This window comes from Barbatula barbatula, assembly GCF_947034865.1.
Source record: "Barbatula barbatula genome assembly, chromosome: 22".
In the NCBI taxonomy this organism is placed as follows: Eukaryota; Metazoa; Chordata; class Actinopteri; order Cypriniformes; family Nemacheilidae; genus Barbatula; species Barbatula barbatula.
This window is the reverse complement of record NC_136785.1, coordinates 561,926-577,039: the sequence shown is the minus strand read 5'-3', so window position 1 is coordinate 577,039 and position 15,114 is coordinate 561,926. Positions and strand designations below refer to the sequence as shown.

General features: G+C 39.5%; 1 protein-coding gene across 1 annotated transcript in view; it reads left to right on the top strand.

The window, feature by feature from the left end:
- Nucleotides 1–1,511: 1,511 nt before the first annotated feature.
- tcf4 (transcription factor 4) overlaps nt 1,512–15,114 on the top strand; it is a gene marked incomplete at its 5' end in the record, with an annotated part of 60,167 nt that continues 46,564 nt past the window's right edge. The window contains one exon of the mRNA XM_079487009.1: nt 1,512–1,589. Within this exon, the coding sequence (XP_079343135.1) occupies nt 1,512–1,589 (78 nt within the window). The remainder of the gene's footprint in view (nt 1,590–15,114) is intronic.

The following is a 15,114-nucleotide window of genomic DNA, read 5'->3' as shown; positions in this document are numbered from 1 at the left end:
ATCTGCCACGGCGGAGATGAAGGTTTATTTACTGTGGAGAGAGAATAAAGCAGAGGGCCATCAGAAATTAGGTGAGGGGGTTTCTGGACGGGCGGGTAATCCGGGAGGATTCACAGAATCACCGAAACATCAGACATATGTGACGGCACCTGGACCTCGCACAACTCGTACGGCATGTAACACTTCACCAAATAAACCACAGCGTTCAATGAAGACCGCTTCAGAGTATAATCTACAGGAATACACACTTCACACAGCAAACTCATCTCAGGACTCAGGTCAACAACATCACAACATTTACCTTATATCAATAATCCGTTTACACCCCAAAAACACCATCATCAAATACTGTATGAGGAACACAAAAGAAGATATTTTGAGAAAGTTGCAGTGGAAGTCAATGGGGTTCAGTGTTGTTTGGTGATCAACATTCTTCAAAATATCTTAATAAACTGTATAATACTTTCTTTTGATGTGTTCTCATTCAAATCTTGAGACAAAGGGCATGAAGAATTCAGATTTGCACACATCTTTTAAAGCTCTTAAACAGGCAAAAACAAAGTCAATCATTGACAGAATGTAAACATAAATAGACGTGAAATACACTTCTCAAGAGGTCTAAACAGCACACACTTGTGAGATTACTGGGGACTAAGACAGGGTATATACAGAAATCATGGCGCTAAATGTTATACTTCTAAAGACCTTTTATAAGACTCTTTCCATACATTTTAAGACCTCATCACCACTTCAAATTTGAATTTCACTTTGGCCACACTTGAACTTACCTTTACTGATTGTAAGATAGCACAACCAAACAGTCTTAGTTTGTGATCACTCCTTATTAATGCAACATAATTCAGAAGGGTGGGACGGATGTTCCTGATAATGATTTGAGAGACAAACCCAATGCAAGGTTTTTTAGAAAGAGAAAGGAGGCTACGCAAGCAACACATTTACCGGTTATTCTCAGAGACGGTTGTCAGTCGACCATGTTGTTTAACAAGCGGGTATAAATGGACCTCCCACTACTGCCCTACGCAATGATTAATTCAGTCAAACTTTAGCATATGACCCCTTCAGACAAATAAAAGATGATACAAAATGTAATACCGTGGAAAATGGCATTTAAGACATTTTAATACTTTTTAAGGGCCTTTATTTTCTTTAAATGTATTTATCAACTTTTAACACTTTTTAAAACCCTGTTGTAGAGATGAAAATCTTTATCATTTAATCTCACGTCTATCCAGGAGAAACAACTGAGTTATCTCAAACTCTTGGATTCTCTGGCGTTTAGATTCACTGACCCCTGAAGGACAGAAGCCCTCCTGCCCGTCTCGGCCCGCAACGGCAGGAATTATCACGGCTAACCAAGCGTTCGGCCGCTCGGACTGATAAATATTTATTTGGAGAGGGGAAATGAATGCGAATGGATGTGGTGGAGCCTCATTGAACTGCGATGGCATGTCCAAAGACCATAATCGTCATAATATTAATCCCACATCACCATGGACACAGTGCCGTGGCAACCTGCCATTCCCAGTAACCCCGCCTCTGAGACAGCTGAAGGTGAAAGCAAAGAGGAAGTGATGTCAATACGTATATTGGATCGCAAATGTCCCTGTCAATCAGTTATGATGATTAGTATATACATTTTTTTATTACTGTCATCATGTAGATGGATTTAAACAGAGCAAATATGTTCATTCTCTGATGAAAAAGGCGCTTATATATTCTGGAGCCGTCATGAGGTGAGATAATCTAAACCTAGTCCTATTAAGCATGTTCTGAAATACTGTAACAATCAAGTTTAGATAAAAAAAAACGCTTACAGTTTCAAAAGGTAAAGAGTGTCATTGACTGTATTACACAGCATATCATGACAAACTTGAGATGTTTTCTCCATGCTCACATCACTAGTTGAGCATGTTTATCAGACAAACAGCAAAAAATAAATTAGCAATAGTTTACATACAGTTGACTTTGCAGATTAAAGTATAATATAAGAATGAAATGTAATGTAATGTGTAAAAATGAGACACTTCATGAAATTCCCATCAGTACCTGTGAGCAGCAGCTCAAAACACAGTCAGTTTGACAGTAAGTTCCTCGAGCCTTGATTTGACAGCTGGGACCAATTTTAGCCCCACCCCTCCTGTCTCTCTAACCCCCCTGATCAGAACCCTGAAGCCCCCCCATCCACAGCCCCTCTGAGGGTTTAAGCCGCAGGGAACAGCCAGAGCGCCAAACACTTCCAATTATATCTCCCCCGCCAACGTGAAGGCCGCCTTTCCCTGCCGCACAATAAACACACACACCAGCACACACAGGTGCAGGAATGTGCACCACACACACACACAATTACATCCTCTTAGGGCCGTCACATCTGTGGAAAAATGCCACATGAATCTGGGAATGTGTTTTACTGCGCAGCGGCGCTAATGCAGGTGTGAGTGAATGACAAACAGAGCGAGTGAGAAAATATATGAGTACTGAGCTTTCTGTGATTTTCCCCTACACTCGCTCGTACTGGATTTACCTCGGTAAAAAGCAGCTACTGAAACACATCAAGTTTCTTTTCTAACTAGTCTCAAACTCCAAGAATTGATCTTTAGTGTGCAACTCATTCGCTCTTTTGACTTCAGTCAGTTAGCAACCACCCAGAACTCTCTAACAACCACCAAACAAACTATCTAGAACTGTCTAGCAACACCTTAGCAACCAGCCAGAGCTTTCTAGCAATCACCAAATAAACTACCTAGAAGTGTCTAGCAACACCTTGATAACCAGCCAGAACTGTCTAGCAACAGTTAACAACCAGCCAAAAGTGTCTAGAAACACCTTAGCAACCAGCCAGAACTATCAAGCAATCACCAAATAACCCACCTACAACTGTCTAGCAACACCTTAGCAACCTGCCAGAACTATCTAACTATCAACAATTAAACTACCTAAAACTGTCTAGCAACTCCTTAGCAACCAGACAGAACTATCTAGCAACACATTAGCAACCAGCCACAACTGTCTAGCAATACCTTAGCAACCAGCCACAACTGCCTACCAACACCTTAGCAACCAGCCACAACTGCCTACCAACACCTTAGCAACCAGCCACAACTCTCTAGGAATCACCAAATAAACTCCATAGAACTATATAGCAACACATGAACAACCAGCAACCAGCCAGAACTACCTAGCAACACCTTGTCAAGCACTGAAAGGATCTGAACATCATGGCACATGCTCTTTAGGGTTTGTGTGATGAAGAATTCTATATTAGTATCTCAACAGGAGCACAAACTCTTGACTAAACACATTAAGACATTAGAACAGGAGAACTGTTCAACTAAAGCATGAAATAATATTTATTAGCAACGATTACACTCAAAACATCAAACAATAAGTTACGAACAAATTAAAAAAAATAATGTTAAGCGGTTCAGTAAAGAGAATCAGGTATGTTATTAAAATGAGTAACTTTAAAAAAGTTTAAACTCACCTCTTTATGTCCAAACTTGGAGCCTTCCACCTTCTGTGGAGCTTAAAATTCAACAGAATGTGAAAAAACATTTTTGTTTTAAAGCATCATAAAGAAAAACTGAAACATTCCCTTCAGGCTAAAAAACTATGTACAAATACTGTGTTGTAAAGGTACATATCGTGTTTTTGCAATATGTCCAGACACTTGCATGTGTCATTAACAAAAAATCAGCCTCAAGTTCAGACTCTTTTTAAAAAATTTGTATTAATAAAATATTTGTGACCAATATTGTGATGAAAACGCAAAACACTCTGAAATCATTTACAGATGAATGAAAATGATTATCTTTATTTGGTCAGATTATCAAATAAAATATCTGTACCGTCACACATCGTGTACACAAGTGTACCGGCGGTGATATTCTCATCACCATAGGACTGGTGTTCTCAGGTCCGTTCCTCACATGATAATTTGGCATTGCTGGAAGAAAACAGTAAGAGCAAAACTGAGACTGGAAGGTCATTTATGAGAGACGAGAGAGTCAGACTGTGAAAACACACTAAATCAAAAAGCATGTCTAAATATTTACAGGCCGGAGAGAAACAGTGAGCGCCTCAGAAAAACAATAACTGTCCTTTTAAGAAATGAGAGAATCCTGCTCTTGAAAAAAGCTTTTCATACATAACATTCACTATAAATGCACTGCATACGAACCTCTCAAAATACTAAACGAATGAATGCAGATTTACATTATTTAATACAGTTACATTAACAAAAATGCAAAAAAAAGGATTTATATTGAACATTCTTTCCAAATATTTATACTTTCATTAAAAATCATTTTTACAGAGCGCTGGTCTGTCATATGCCATCAATAAATGTGGCTGGTTTTGGTTACGTCTGCCGTGCTTCCAGCGTAAATAGACGTTTTTAAAGTATTTCTTTTATCAACACAGATGAAAGACCGGAGAAAAGGCTTTAAAAGAGAATTATTTTCACAAGACCCCCCAGCCGCTCATTTCTACCCATGATTCATTGCACAAAACATCAAACCAAATGAGTGTGTTTGTGTCTATGTAACCCAGATCAGTAACTCCTGAACATTACTGTGCGAATGTCAGAGAATCCACCCAGTGAATGTAAATACTGCAGCTGTCAGTGTGTGTGTTTACCCCTCTCTCTCTCTACACACACACACACACGTCCTTATGTCTCTGTCAGTGCCATCCTGCAACCTGTCAGTCATCGCCGTGGCAACACAGGTGTGTACACATGCGACAGTCTCTTAGATCTGCAGTGGTGAGGTTGCAGGTGGTGAAATCCCTCTTTTCTTGTATCCAGTGTGTTTCTGCATGTGTGTTTTTCTGCATGTGTGTGATTCTGCATACGTGTGTTTCCGCATGCGTGTGTTTTTCCTGCATGTTTGTGTGTGTGTGTTTCCGCATGTGTTTGTTTTCACATGTGTGTTTTTCTGCATGTGTGTGTGTGTTTACGCATGTGTGTGTTTCGTGTGTATGTGTGTTTCTGCATGTGTGTGTTTCCACATGTGTGTGTGTTTCGTGTGTGTGTGTGTGTTTCTGCATGCGTGTTTTTCTGCATGTGTGTGTTTCTGAATGTGTGTGTTTTTCGGCATGTGTGTGAATGTAACCTGCTGCACATTCACATCTGTTTCGTTTAAACTCTTTTTTTCTTCTCTGCGTGTCCAGAAAGCGTTTGTGAGTATGTGGAGAATGAACGCAGCTGTAGGGGAAATACCAGCGCTCTCGTAAAGCTTATTAAAAGCATTAGGCCGCTCTCTACATACAGCACTGCCTGTGAAACACAGCTAATGAAAAGAGGATGCTAGTTCTGAACTAATAATCCAAAAGGTTAATCAAAAGCTTGACGGGCAGGTTTGGTTTCTCGGGTGTTGTAAAACAGACAAAGAGACGAGATTCTCTGACACGCGGACGGATCGCGCAGAGGGCGCGAGAGATCTGGGGCGTATTAATAGAACGTTTTGGATCTGCAAGTCTCACCCGAATCCACGGTCATGTCAGCAGTCTGCCAGAGAGAGAGAGAGAGAGAGAGAGAGAGAGAGAGAGAGAGGGTGTTTCATCTGAAACAGCAAATCTATTTAAACTGATGCTGACGAAACTGCATACACATATGCAGAAAGAAATATTTCCATTACATTTACAAAAGTTTTTAAATAGCATGTAAATAATACCCTGTCATTTAACTCTACTTTACTTTGATTGCAATTCCATGCAACTGCATATAAATTTCGAAACAAAATTGCAACGATCTAATGCCATGGGATCTATGAAAGGACACCTGCTACTTTTTTCGTAATGGCGAAATATGGCAATATGTTTTTTCACAAGTGAAATAATATTTCACGGTTAAAAAAGGACAATTGTAAATGTTTGAGAGTGAATTGAAAATAAAGATGAATTACATTGTGATCAGTTGGAAATATAAAATAAGACATTTTCAGAAACCCAGAGTGTTCAGAAAGAGAGGACATACCCATCATGATGTCTGCCTGTCTCTCTCTCTGTCTGTCTGTCTCTCTTTCTACGAGTGTTGGAAGCACGCTAAAGCAGGCCAAAGTTCAGAAGGGTTGCTAAGCAACAGGCTTGTCAGTGCCTGGAGCTGATTGTCATGGCCTGCAGTGATGCCAGGCAGCATCATGGTGCCAACCTATGCCAACCCATCCGCCATCTTTGATCCACGTGCCCCTGGTGCCACTCTGATGTTTAATACTCGACAGAAGCACAAATGATGATCATCTGAACAGATTTATACACAGAGATTGATTCACGTTCGATGTGTCTCTCAGTTCAACAGCTTCAGAGGGACAAACACGTCCACCGCACCCCTCATACTTCACAACAGCAGCAGTGATGGGACTCACAGAGCAACAGAGCAGGAGTGAGAGAGAGAGACTCCAGCACACATCCGTCACACATCTGTCCCGTTTCTGCACTCAAAACCTCAAAATGTCTCTCCTGTCTCATTCTGTATCAACAAGAGTGACGTGCATTCAAACTAAAAACACGTACACGTGTGCTCACCTTCACCATCTTCCTCACCAAACAACTTCCTCCAAAACATCTATTAAATATTTGTCATTTATATGTTAGTTACACGAAATACTTTTATTTGAGAAAATAAACAGACATGCATTCAAAGTTGCTTTTGTATCCTCAAAGTGGTGCGGTGACAACCGGATCGAGCGAACTTATTACACTAGTCTGCTGGTACCCTCACATGCCCGCTCTCTCTGGCACCTCTCTGTGGTGGGGCGGAGAACTGGAACATGTTCAGTAAAATGGAGAAAGGAAAAAGCAGCTCATCTGTGTTTGTTAGTAATGTGATGTAGTTTAGTACTCCAGATGTTGTTCAAATGGCTCTAATGTGATGCACACACTTGACAAACACAAATATTATCGTTGTAATTTCTTCTTCATATTACATTACATTTGTCTGAAAAGGTTCCGTCGTCGCAAATGAACGTTTCTGTCATTTAACTCATCTTGTTAAAGTGGTTCGATGCGTCTCCCAGAACTTGGCTTTAAATCTAAGCCAATTCATGACAGCTTAAGAACTAGTCACTGCGGTCCAAGAAGCTGCTGGAACCGACCAAACCAATTAGAGGCCCGTTCTCCATCGCATCATCAGTTCCCATGGCGATGGAGCTGGTGCATGATGGTAAAGATGCAGGAAACAAACATCGAGCCATGTTTCTGTACCTTCAGCGTGAAACCTTTAATATGAAATTACTGAATTACTGAGAAATTACGGCAACAAATGAAAGAAAATACTGCAGAAGTTAGAAAAAGAACACAGCTGATTTATTTACAATTTAAAATTAGCATTGTATGTACAGAACCAACCGAAAGAAGACATCAATGTTTCATTCAGGAAACCTGTAAAACCTTAGTTTTGTGGTGTTCTGGATGTCAGATTTCACAATATGACTGTTGTGTTTCATACACCAAACACAGAACACACATTTAGAGAACGTCCCTGATGAAACAACGGAGTATGTTGAACTGAGACTGTCACACAACTTATTCACAGAATTTATTTAGTGAGTTTTGGCTATGTGAAACCAAACGAAACCAGACTAAAACATACACAAACACCAAATGCCCGTTCACACACTTTAAACCAAGTGTCCAAGTTTACATCCCAGTGTCTGTGTGCCGTATGATGCAGGTGAACATCTGAATTTATGTCTGGTCACCCGCCTCACCGAGCCTCCGAAGTTTAAGTGCCAAATTAGAGTGAAGTGTGTCGGAGGATTTGAACACAAACTGTGTTTCTATTGGCTGGTGAATGTCCTGTATTCAACAGGGTTGGCAGGTGAGATCAAGCTAGTTTTAGACCCCCTACACGCAGCTTGGCAGCACCTGTGACCAACATCAGTGGCAAACTCCAAACCTCCGGACCGGCACACACTGCTGACCTCACGGGTCACAGAGGACGACAAAGGGTTCAGTGTGTGTGTGTGTGTGTGTTGTGATCAGAGGGCGCACACACACACACACACGCATATACACCCACACATACACAGGAGAAATCCCACAATCCTCCACCCGGCCACACAGCTCATTTGAGTCAAGGCCATTTACTTCAAAGGCGTGGGTGAATGTGGGAGACTGTCTCTGTACCTTCTCATGGTGTACAGTACCCATCTGGACAGCAGGCACTGTGTGTGTGTGTGTGTGTGTGTGTGGCCTTGTTATTATATCACAGTGGGGACCTAAACCTAAATGCACACCAACACATGGGGAATTGTGTCAAAAAAGCTTTTAAACCGAACAGAACAATATTTTATTTAATCGAAAATGTTTAGGGTTGGGGATAAAATATACTGGTTGTACAGTATAAAAATCATTACACCTATGGACTTTCCCCACGGAGATAATAAACCAGACATTTAACTATAAACTAAAACCATATTAGATATTTGTTGTTATATACATTGATAATAAAACATTTATTGTTTTCATAAAACATCCCATACATTCAAAAAGAACTGAAACACAGCATCCTAAAGTCATAAATTAAACTTCAACCTTGAACCCAGAAATAATGTTTCTGAAAAAGTATCTTAAAAAGTTCAATGATGTTGAGAAGTTTCCTTACCTAACACACCTGCGAGTCATTCACACAGCGTATAATCTCAGATCCCATCCTTATAACATTTAGCTTTTTATTATGTTTTCCATTCGTCATTTCTATTTTCTGGCTAAACAATTCGCTTCAAGTTACTTGTGAAAGTTCAGAATGACATTACAGTTGTCATCTTACAGTACATGCCTGTAGGTTTAGTTCACCGCGGTAACTTTTCCATACATAAGTGCTACTTGTGTACGTGAGATGTGAGGAGGCAGACGTGACGGGACACCTGTGTTCTGGATTGTTAGATGAGTGTGGATGTGGGGAGGTGGGGGCGTGTGGACTCTTGATGGAAGATGTCTTTTGTGTCATGATATGAAGCACCAAATTAATGTCTGTCACCACCACCTCCTGCAGCTGGACTCTCTCTCTCTCTCTGTGTGTGTGTGTGTGTGTGTGTGTGTGTGTGTGTGTGTGTGAGGGCCACATGGTGCAGGATGTTCATGTTGAAGTGGAGGGCTTATAGTGCCCCCTGGGGATGAATTTCTCCTTCTCTCCCTCTCTCTCTCTCTCTCTTTTCTTCTGTCTCTCACTCTGTTTGCACACCTGCACCGTTGAGGGAAAACCCTGAATGCTTCACGTCAGTGGTGTGTTGTGGACTTCTGAAACGAACGCCCCTTCGACCCAGTTTAAACATACTTCCCACATAAGGAATGTCCATGAACTTTCTGGTCAAAAGACTGACATGACCGATTCATTAAATCAAATATTTGACCCACGAATAAAACCTCACATTTGGCATTGGGAAAACCCTGATTTGATGTCGACCTGATTGAGGCATTACGAGAACCAATATTATAAAAACAATTTAAATTGATATATTTTTTAAAACATCACGAAAAACTATTTACATACTGTACATGAATATGAATAAGCAAGAAAGTAAAATGGTAAGCAAATGTATTAAATAAAATGGTGACTTAAAGATGGTTGCCAGATATTAAACATGATTTTGCAACAGTAACTATAAAGTATTAAAACTGTGGCATTATACAAACGGAAAAAACAAGGTTAAGACAATTTGACTACAATATATTCCATACACGACAGGGATTAAAACGAACAATTCATCAAATTCAGGCTAAATGTAAATCGTGACGCATCACACCATACTGAATGATGACGTGTAGCTCATAATTGACAGCTGTCAATCAACACAGCCGTGCGTCACGCTCGTCACTGTGACAGAACAGCAGTGTCAAACCGACAGCTATAAAAACGCAACGGATCCGGAGAGAACAGGAGAACACAGAAAAGAAAAGGAAACTAGTGAAAGAAAGGCCGTCGTCTCTTAAACAAATTCCACTGGCGTCTTTGTGAGGTTTTATTCGGCGCGTTTGGCTGCGGGCCGCATCTGTGGGCCAGCTGTTAGCGGCCGCGCGCTCCGCACCCCAACAGCCAGCCGTAACGGCTAGTGCAGGATATTAAATGTAGTCGATGAAAATGTTTACTGGCGATGAATATGCATAACGATGAGAAGAAAATGGCAGACGCAGATTAAAAAGAGAGCCAGCTTGTTTACAGGGGATAGGAAAGAGAAAACGGGTGTGTGGAATGCTGCTTGGCCCGGTGCCTGAAATAGGAGAGAGGAACCTTTGGGCGAGGCATTAGGGAGTAAAGCAGATGGTTTGTGAACCTTTTATTAGGCAGAAAAAAAGCATTAATCAAAGCGAGGCGGAAAATGGCAGGAGCTCTTTGTTGTAGCACTATTTTTGCTGGATTTGTTGTTTTTGTGTTTTGTTTCTGCGCCGTGTTTTCTGCCGTGATTTTAGCACCGATGCACAAGAGCCATTAATGACAGATTTCTCACATAAAACTTTCCCGCAGTGGAAAGAGGGATTAGTTCTCACTCTTTTAACTCGACTGCATATGAAGGTTTATGATGAAAAGAAGAGGCACAAACCTTGACTACTAATAAGAAAGAATAATCATCTCTTTAATATCAGCTATGATATTAAAATCTGTCTAGAGATCAAACTGAACTCAGATTTGTCTAGTCAACATATTGGAGATCTCCATTAGGGATGCACTGATATGTACATTTTGGCTGATGAACTCAAAGATACCTCATCAAAACCCAGATTATTGTACCTCAACAAACTACATTCATTTTACACCTCCCTTTAACACTATGTTGACACTCCAACGCTCTCAAACCAATAACATTCTCCTCTGGACACAAAAGCTTTGGAAAATGTTTGTAAACACAAGTGAAAACTCAGAATGGGTCAAGGTCAACATTCATTATGCTGCTGATATTTGCCTGAATGTTTGCCAAAAGGTTTATCAACACTTGTCGCAAAAGAATGACGATGATGGAATGTTAGTACAAGACAAAAATAATAATAATATTTAAAAATAACCTAAACTAGGACCAGGGGCGGAGCACAGAATTGTTTTGGCTCCGTGCAAAGGCAATGTGTGGAGAAAATTGTTATGTTTATGTTTAATACAGCGCTGAATCTCACTTCTGAATGAATTGTGATATACTTAAATATGAATAGATCACCTCAGTATCCCTTTAAACATGAATTGATAGTTGAACTTTATTTCATTTGAATTGTGTTTCATTCAATTTACATTTACGCATTTGGCAGATGCTTTTTTGTATCCAACGCGACTAACCTTGCATTACACTTCTGTATACATACTGTAGATATACATTAATAGAGACACTGAACAGTAACATAGAGAGCAGTGTGGTCCAAAACTTTATACATTTAAATATTGACCAGTAAAAAATCTAGTACTGGTACTGAATAAATGGTGGTAATAATACCACTTCTTGACTAACTGAGATTGCCAATTTATAGAAATTATTTCTTAAATGGTTTAATGCCAAATCAAGTTTGTCAAGAAAAAATGGCTCCCATCTTCTCAATTTTTATTAAAAATAAAAAGGCCTAAATACACTAGCACATCTCTTTATTACTGACATATTTATTGGCCCTTTTTTGTTCGTATTTTAATTTAATGTATTATTAGGGATTAAATTATTTTTTCTGTCAGAAGAACTCCCTCAACGTGGTACATATCCAAAGTTTACATGAATACGCAAAAAAAAAAAAAACGAGTGAGATGTTTGTCCCTTCACGTGTCTGTAGTCCGGTGTACATTGTTTTCAAGGGACTGTTTTTAAGGTTAGCAGCCTGCCCTGTTCAACTCCATTCAACTAAAAACAAACTATCCAAATACTACTTTTATCGGATCAAGCACTAGCTGTAAAGTGTATGTACTTCATCTACCTGTCGATGAGACTCTCCATCATCTTCCGTGAGCGGAGTGGGCTGTGAGCAGGAAATGGAAAACCCGGAGCGGAGTACACGGATCTCATTAGGAGTGATAACAGAATGCTTTTAGCAGGGATTTGAGTCCACTTCAGTCATACAGCCTATCGTGCGTTTGGCGGTAAGTCACGACAGACGTCTGCTGAAGCATCAAATTTAGCGTAGAGCAGAGAAAGTGCACAAATGCGCAGTATAGACGCACAAATGTAAAAGAATAATACATATAATTTCAGGAACTTCAAGGCCCCTCACATGCCGGGGCCCTATGTACTCAATCATCCTTTGTCCCCCACTTGCGACGCCCTGATTGGACATGTGCACACACGCACAACCAGGAGCAAAGGAGGATATTAAAGGGATACTCCACCCGAAGATGAAAATTCTGTCATCATTTCCTCTCCTTCGAGTCGTTCCAAATGTGTATAAATGTCTGATGAACACAGAGAAAGATGTTTGTAAGAATGCTCATAAACAAACAGATTTTGCCCAAATGTCGTCAAATGTGCCCCAGAACTGTTTGCTGTCCTACATTCTTCACAACAGCTTCTTGTGTTCAACAGATCAAAATAATTAAAAAGTAATTTTTCCTACTATGGGAGTCAATGGGGGGAAAGATCTGTCTGGTTACGAGCATTCTTACAAACATCTTTCTCTGTGTTCATCAGACATTTATACACATTTGGAACGACTCGAAGGAGAGGAAATGATGACAGACTTTTCATCTTTGGATGAAGTTTCCCTTTAATGAAAATCAAAGCTGCTACAGCCAAACTTTACAGACAAAACAGAAACAATGACCATCAACTGACAGTCATGTGTATGTGTGCATGTGTGTGTGTGTGTGTGTGTGTGTGTGCGTGCGTGCGTGCGTGTGTGCGTGCGTGCCAGCTGTTTTACACTCTTTTTTCAGGTGTAGGGTTAGGGTTAGGTAAATCCTACACAACAATACTTAAAATATCTATAAAAATGCAAAACGTTTTTCTATGATCTTAAGTGGTAGGGGATAAAATATACAGTTTGTACAGTACAAAAATCATTCCAGCTATGGACTGTCCCCACGGAGATAATAAACCAGACACATGAACTGTGTGTGTATGTGAGTTCTGGTTATAGCAGCACAAGAGGCAGTGCTGTTTTATTTTTGTACCAGGCTGCTAAAGTGTGTGTGTGTGTGTGTGTGTGTTTGCGATGACCTACTTTAAAAACACCAGAATCTCATCGTCCAGTTTCACTTTCTTCCAGACACACCCACATGACATACTTAGACTTCCTACAATAAAAAAACATATTTAATATCACTCAGTAATATCTTTTTAAATGCTCACCAATGCAAACAATGCTTTGAGACAAAAGACCCTTGAAATCTTTAAAGACACATTTGCCAAGTCTGTAAATACAATGAGAGCTCTCCATAGACTCACGTTTCTCATTAAACTCACCCAAGAGCAAATGATGTGACATGTACCGAGATATCCACATTAATACACATTAACTGCTTAACTCTCTCATGTTCGGAATAAACATTTCTGAGCTATTGAAGAACACGTTTTGAGTAAAACAGTCATGTACAGAATATTGCTTGCATTCATTCTTTCTATTTTGATTGAAGCATTTCAGATATTTCTATGATCATCCAAAAGTGTACCAGCTAACCAATAATGATTCATTGATTAGCCACTTGTAAGCCAGTAACTAATTGTTCAGTTTAATTATGTTATCATTGCATTATATTAAACAGTATTTTTCTGTTAATAAACGTTTTCCTTAATGGTTAAAATGTTTTGCGTTGGTGTCTTTTGTTTGTATTTGTAAATTAGCATATTATAAAACTGTAAATAAATTGGCATGTGACAGCACGTCTGTGTGTGTGTTTACCTGCAGAAGTCATGACGCGTTCACTTTAAGAGTTCTGATCCAGAGAGGGCCAATGAGGGGGAATCTATTTTGGATAAACATAAGAAACAATTATTCATAATTAAACATCACAAAAGCACATTGGCATATTCCTATTAGCAAAGCAATTTAAGCCATCCCGAACCCTGGCATTGCTTTAGAGTCTATTAGAAATTACAAAATCAAATTGAATTTGGCTGCAGTTTGTGTGGACCAACCTGCCAGAAATAAAGAGTTTTTTTCTCTGTCTTTTACATGGATGAACACGTGTGTGTGTGTGTGTGTGTGTGTGTGTGTGTGTGTGTGTGTATCTTGAGATACACACCTCTTCTTGTGTCTTTCTTTAAACAGTCTCCCAAAAAAGAAAATCTTTCATTGCATTAGATTAGTTATTAAATGTCTCATTTGCACCTTTAGATTTCAATGTCGTTCTCTGATTCAATTTACAAAAAAAGTGTAATGAACCTTAAAAACAATCAAATAAAATAAACACATTTATTTAAGACTATATAAGCTGTTGTATAGTTCTTTTTTGTTGAATACATGCACATCTGCATAAATCAAATCAATTAAATAACCAGATGACCAATCTTGTGGTCTGTCTTTCATAATCTCAAGTTTTATATCAGACTTGCAACGACTGAATAAAGTTGTAAATCACTTTTTCTAAAAGTGAATGAAGATTTGTAATAAAGGCTTCTCGTCACATCGTTCTGCTCAGAATATTTCATATGCAGCCACATACTGTAAAATGTTGCACGTGATGTAATGAACATCACACAGCAGAACGTCTCTCACTTCCCAGTTTGTGCACGTTTCTCGCAGTGTGTAGTCTCTGCGCCTCTCAGGCCGCTTTTATCGTGGCTTTATGATCCTCGACCTGCTGTTAGACTCATAAAACATAAGACGAAGAATCCTCATTACACCGGAATATGCCTGAAACAGACAGAGACACAAAGCTAGATCGTGCACATTCTCAGGACCGTCAACAGAGATGAAAACCTGAGACTAACGTTTACAGGGTTGAGATGTATTGCTAAGCATCTATAAGGTGCTGCACAACATTGAGAAAAACTCGCTAAATAATGCAACATGTGATATGAGGTACGACAACACTTTAGGATTGTAAGATCAATATAAACCATATTTAAATATTTTAAAACAAAAAATTATACAAACAATACATTTCTGATTTTAAACCCCTTTATGAAAAAGTTTGGTATTTACCAGAGAAGCAGCTGTAATAGATGTTAATCTCAGCAACAACCTTTAGTTCAC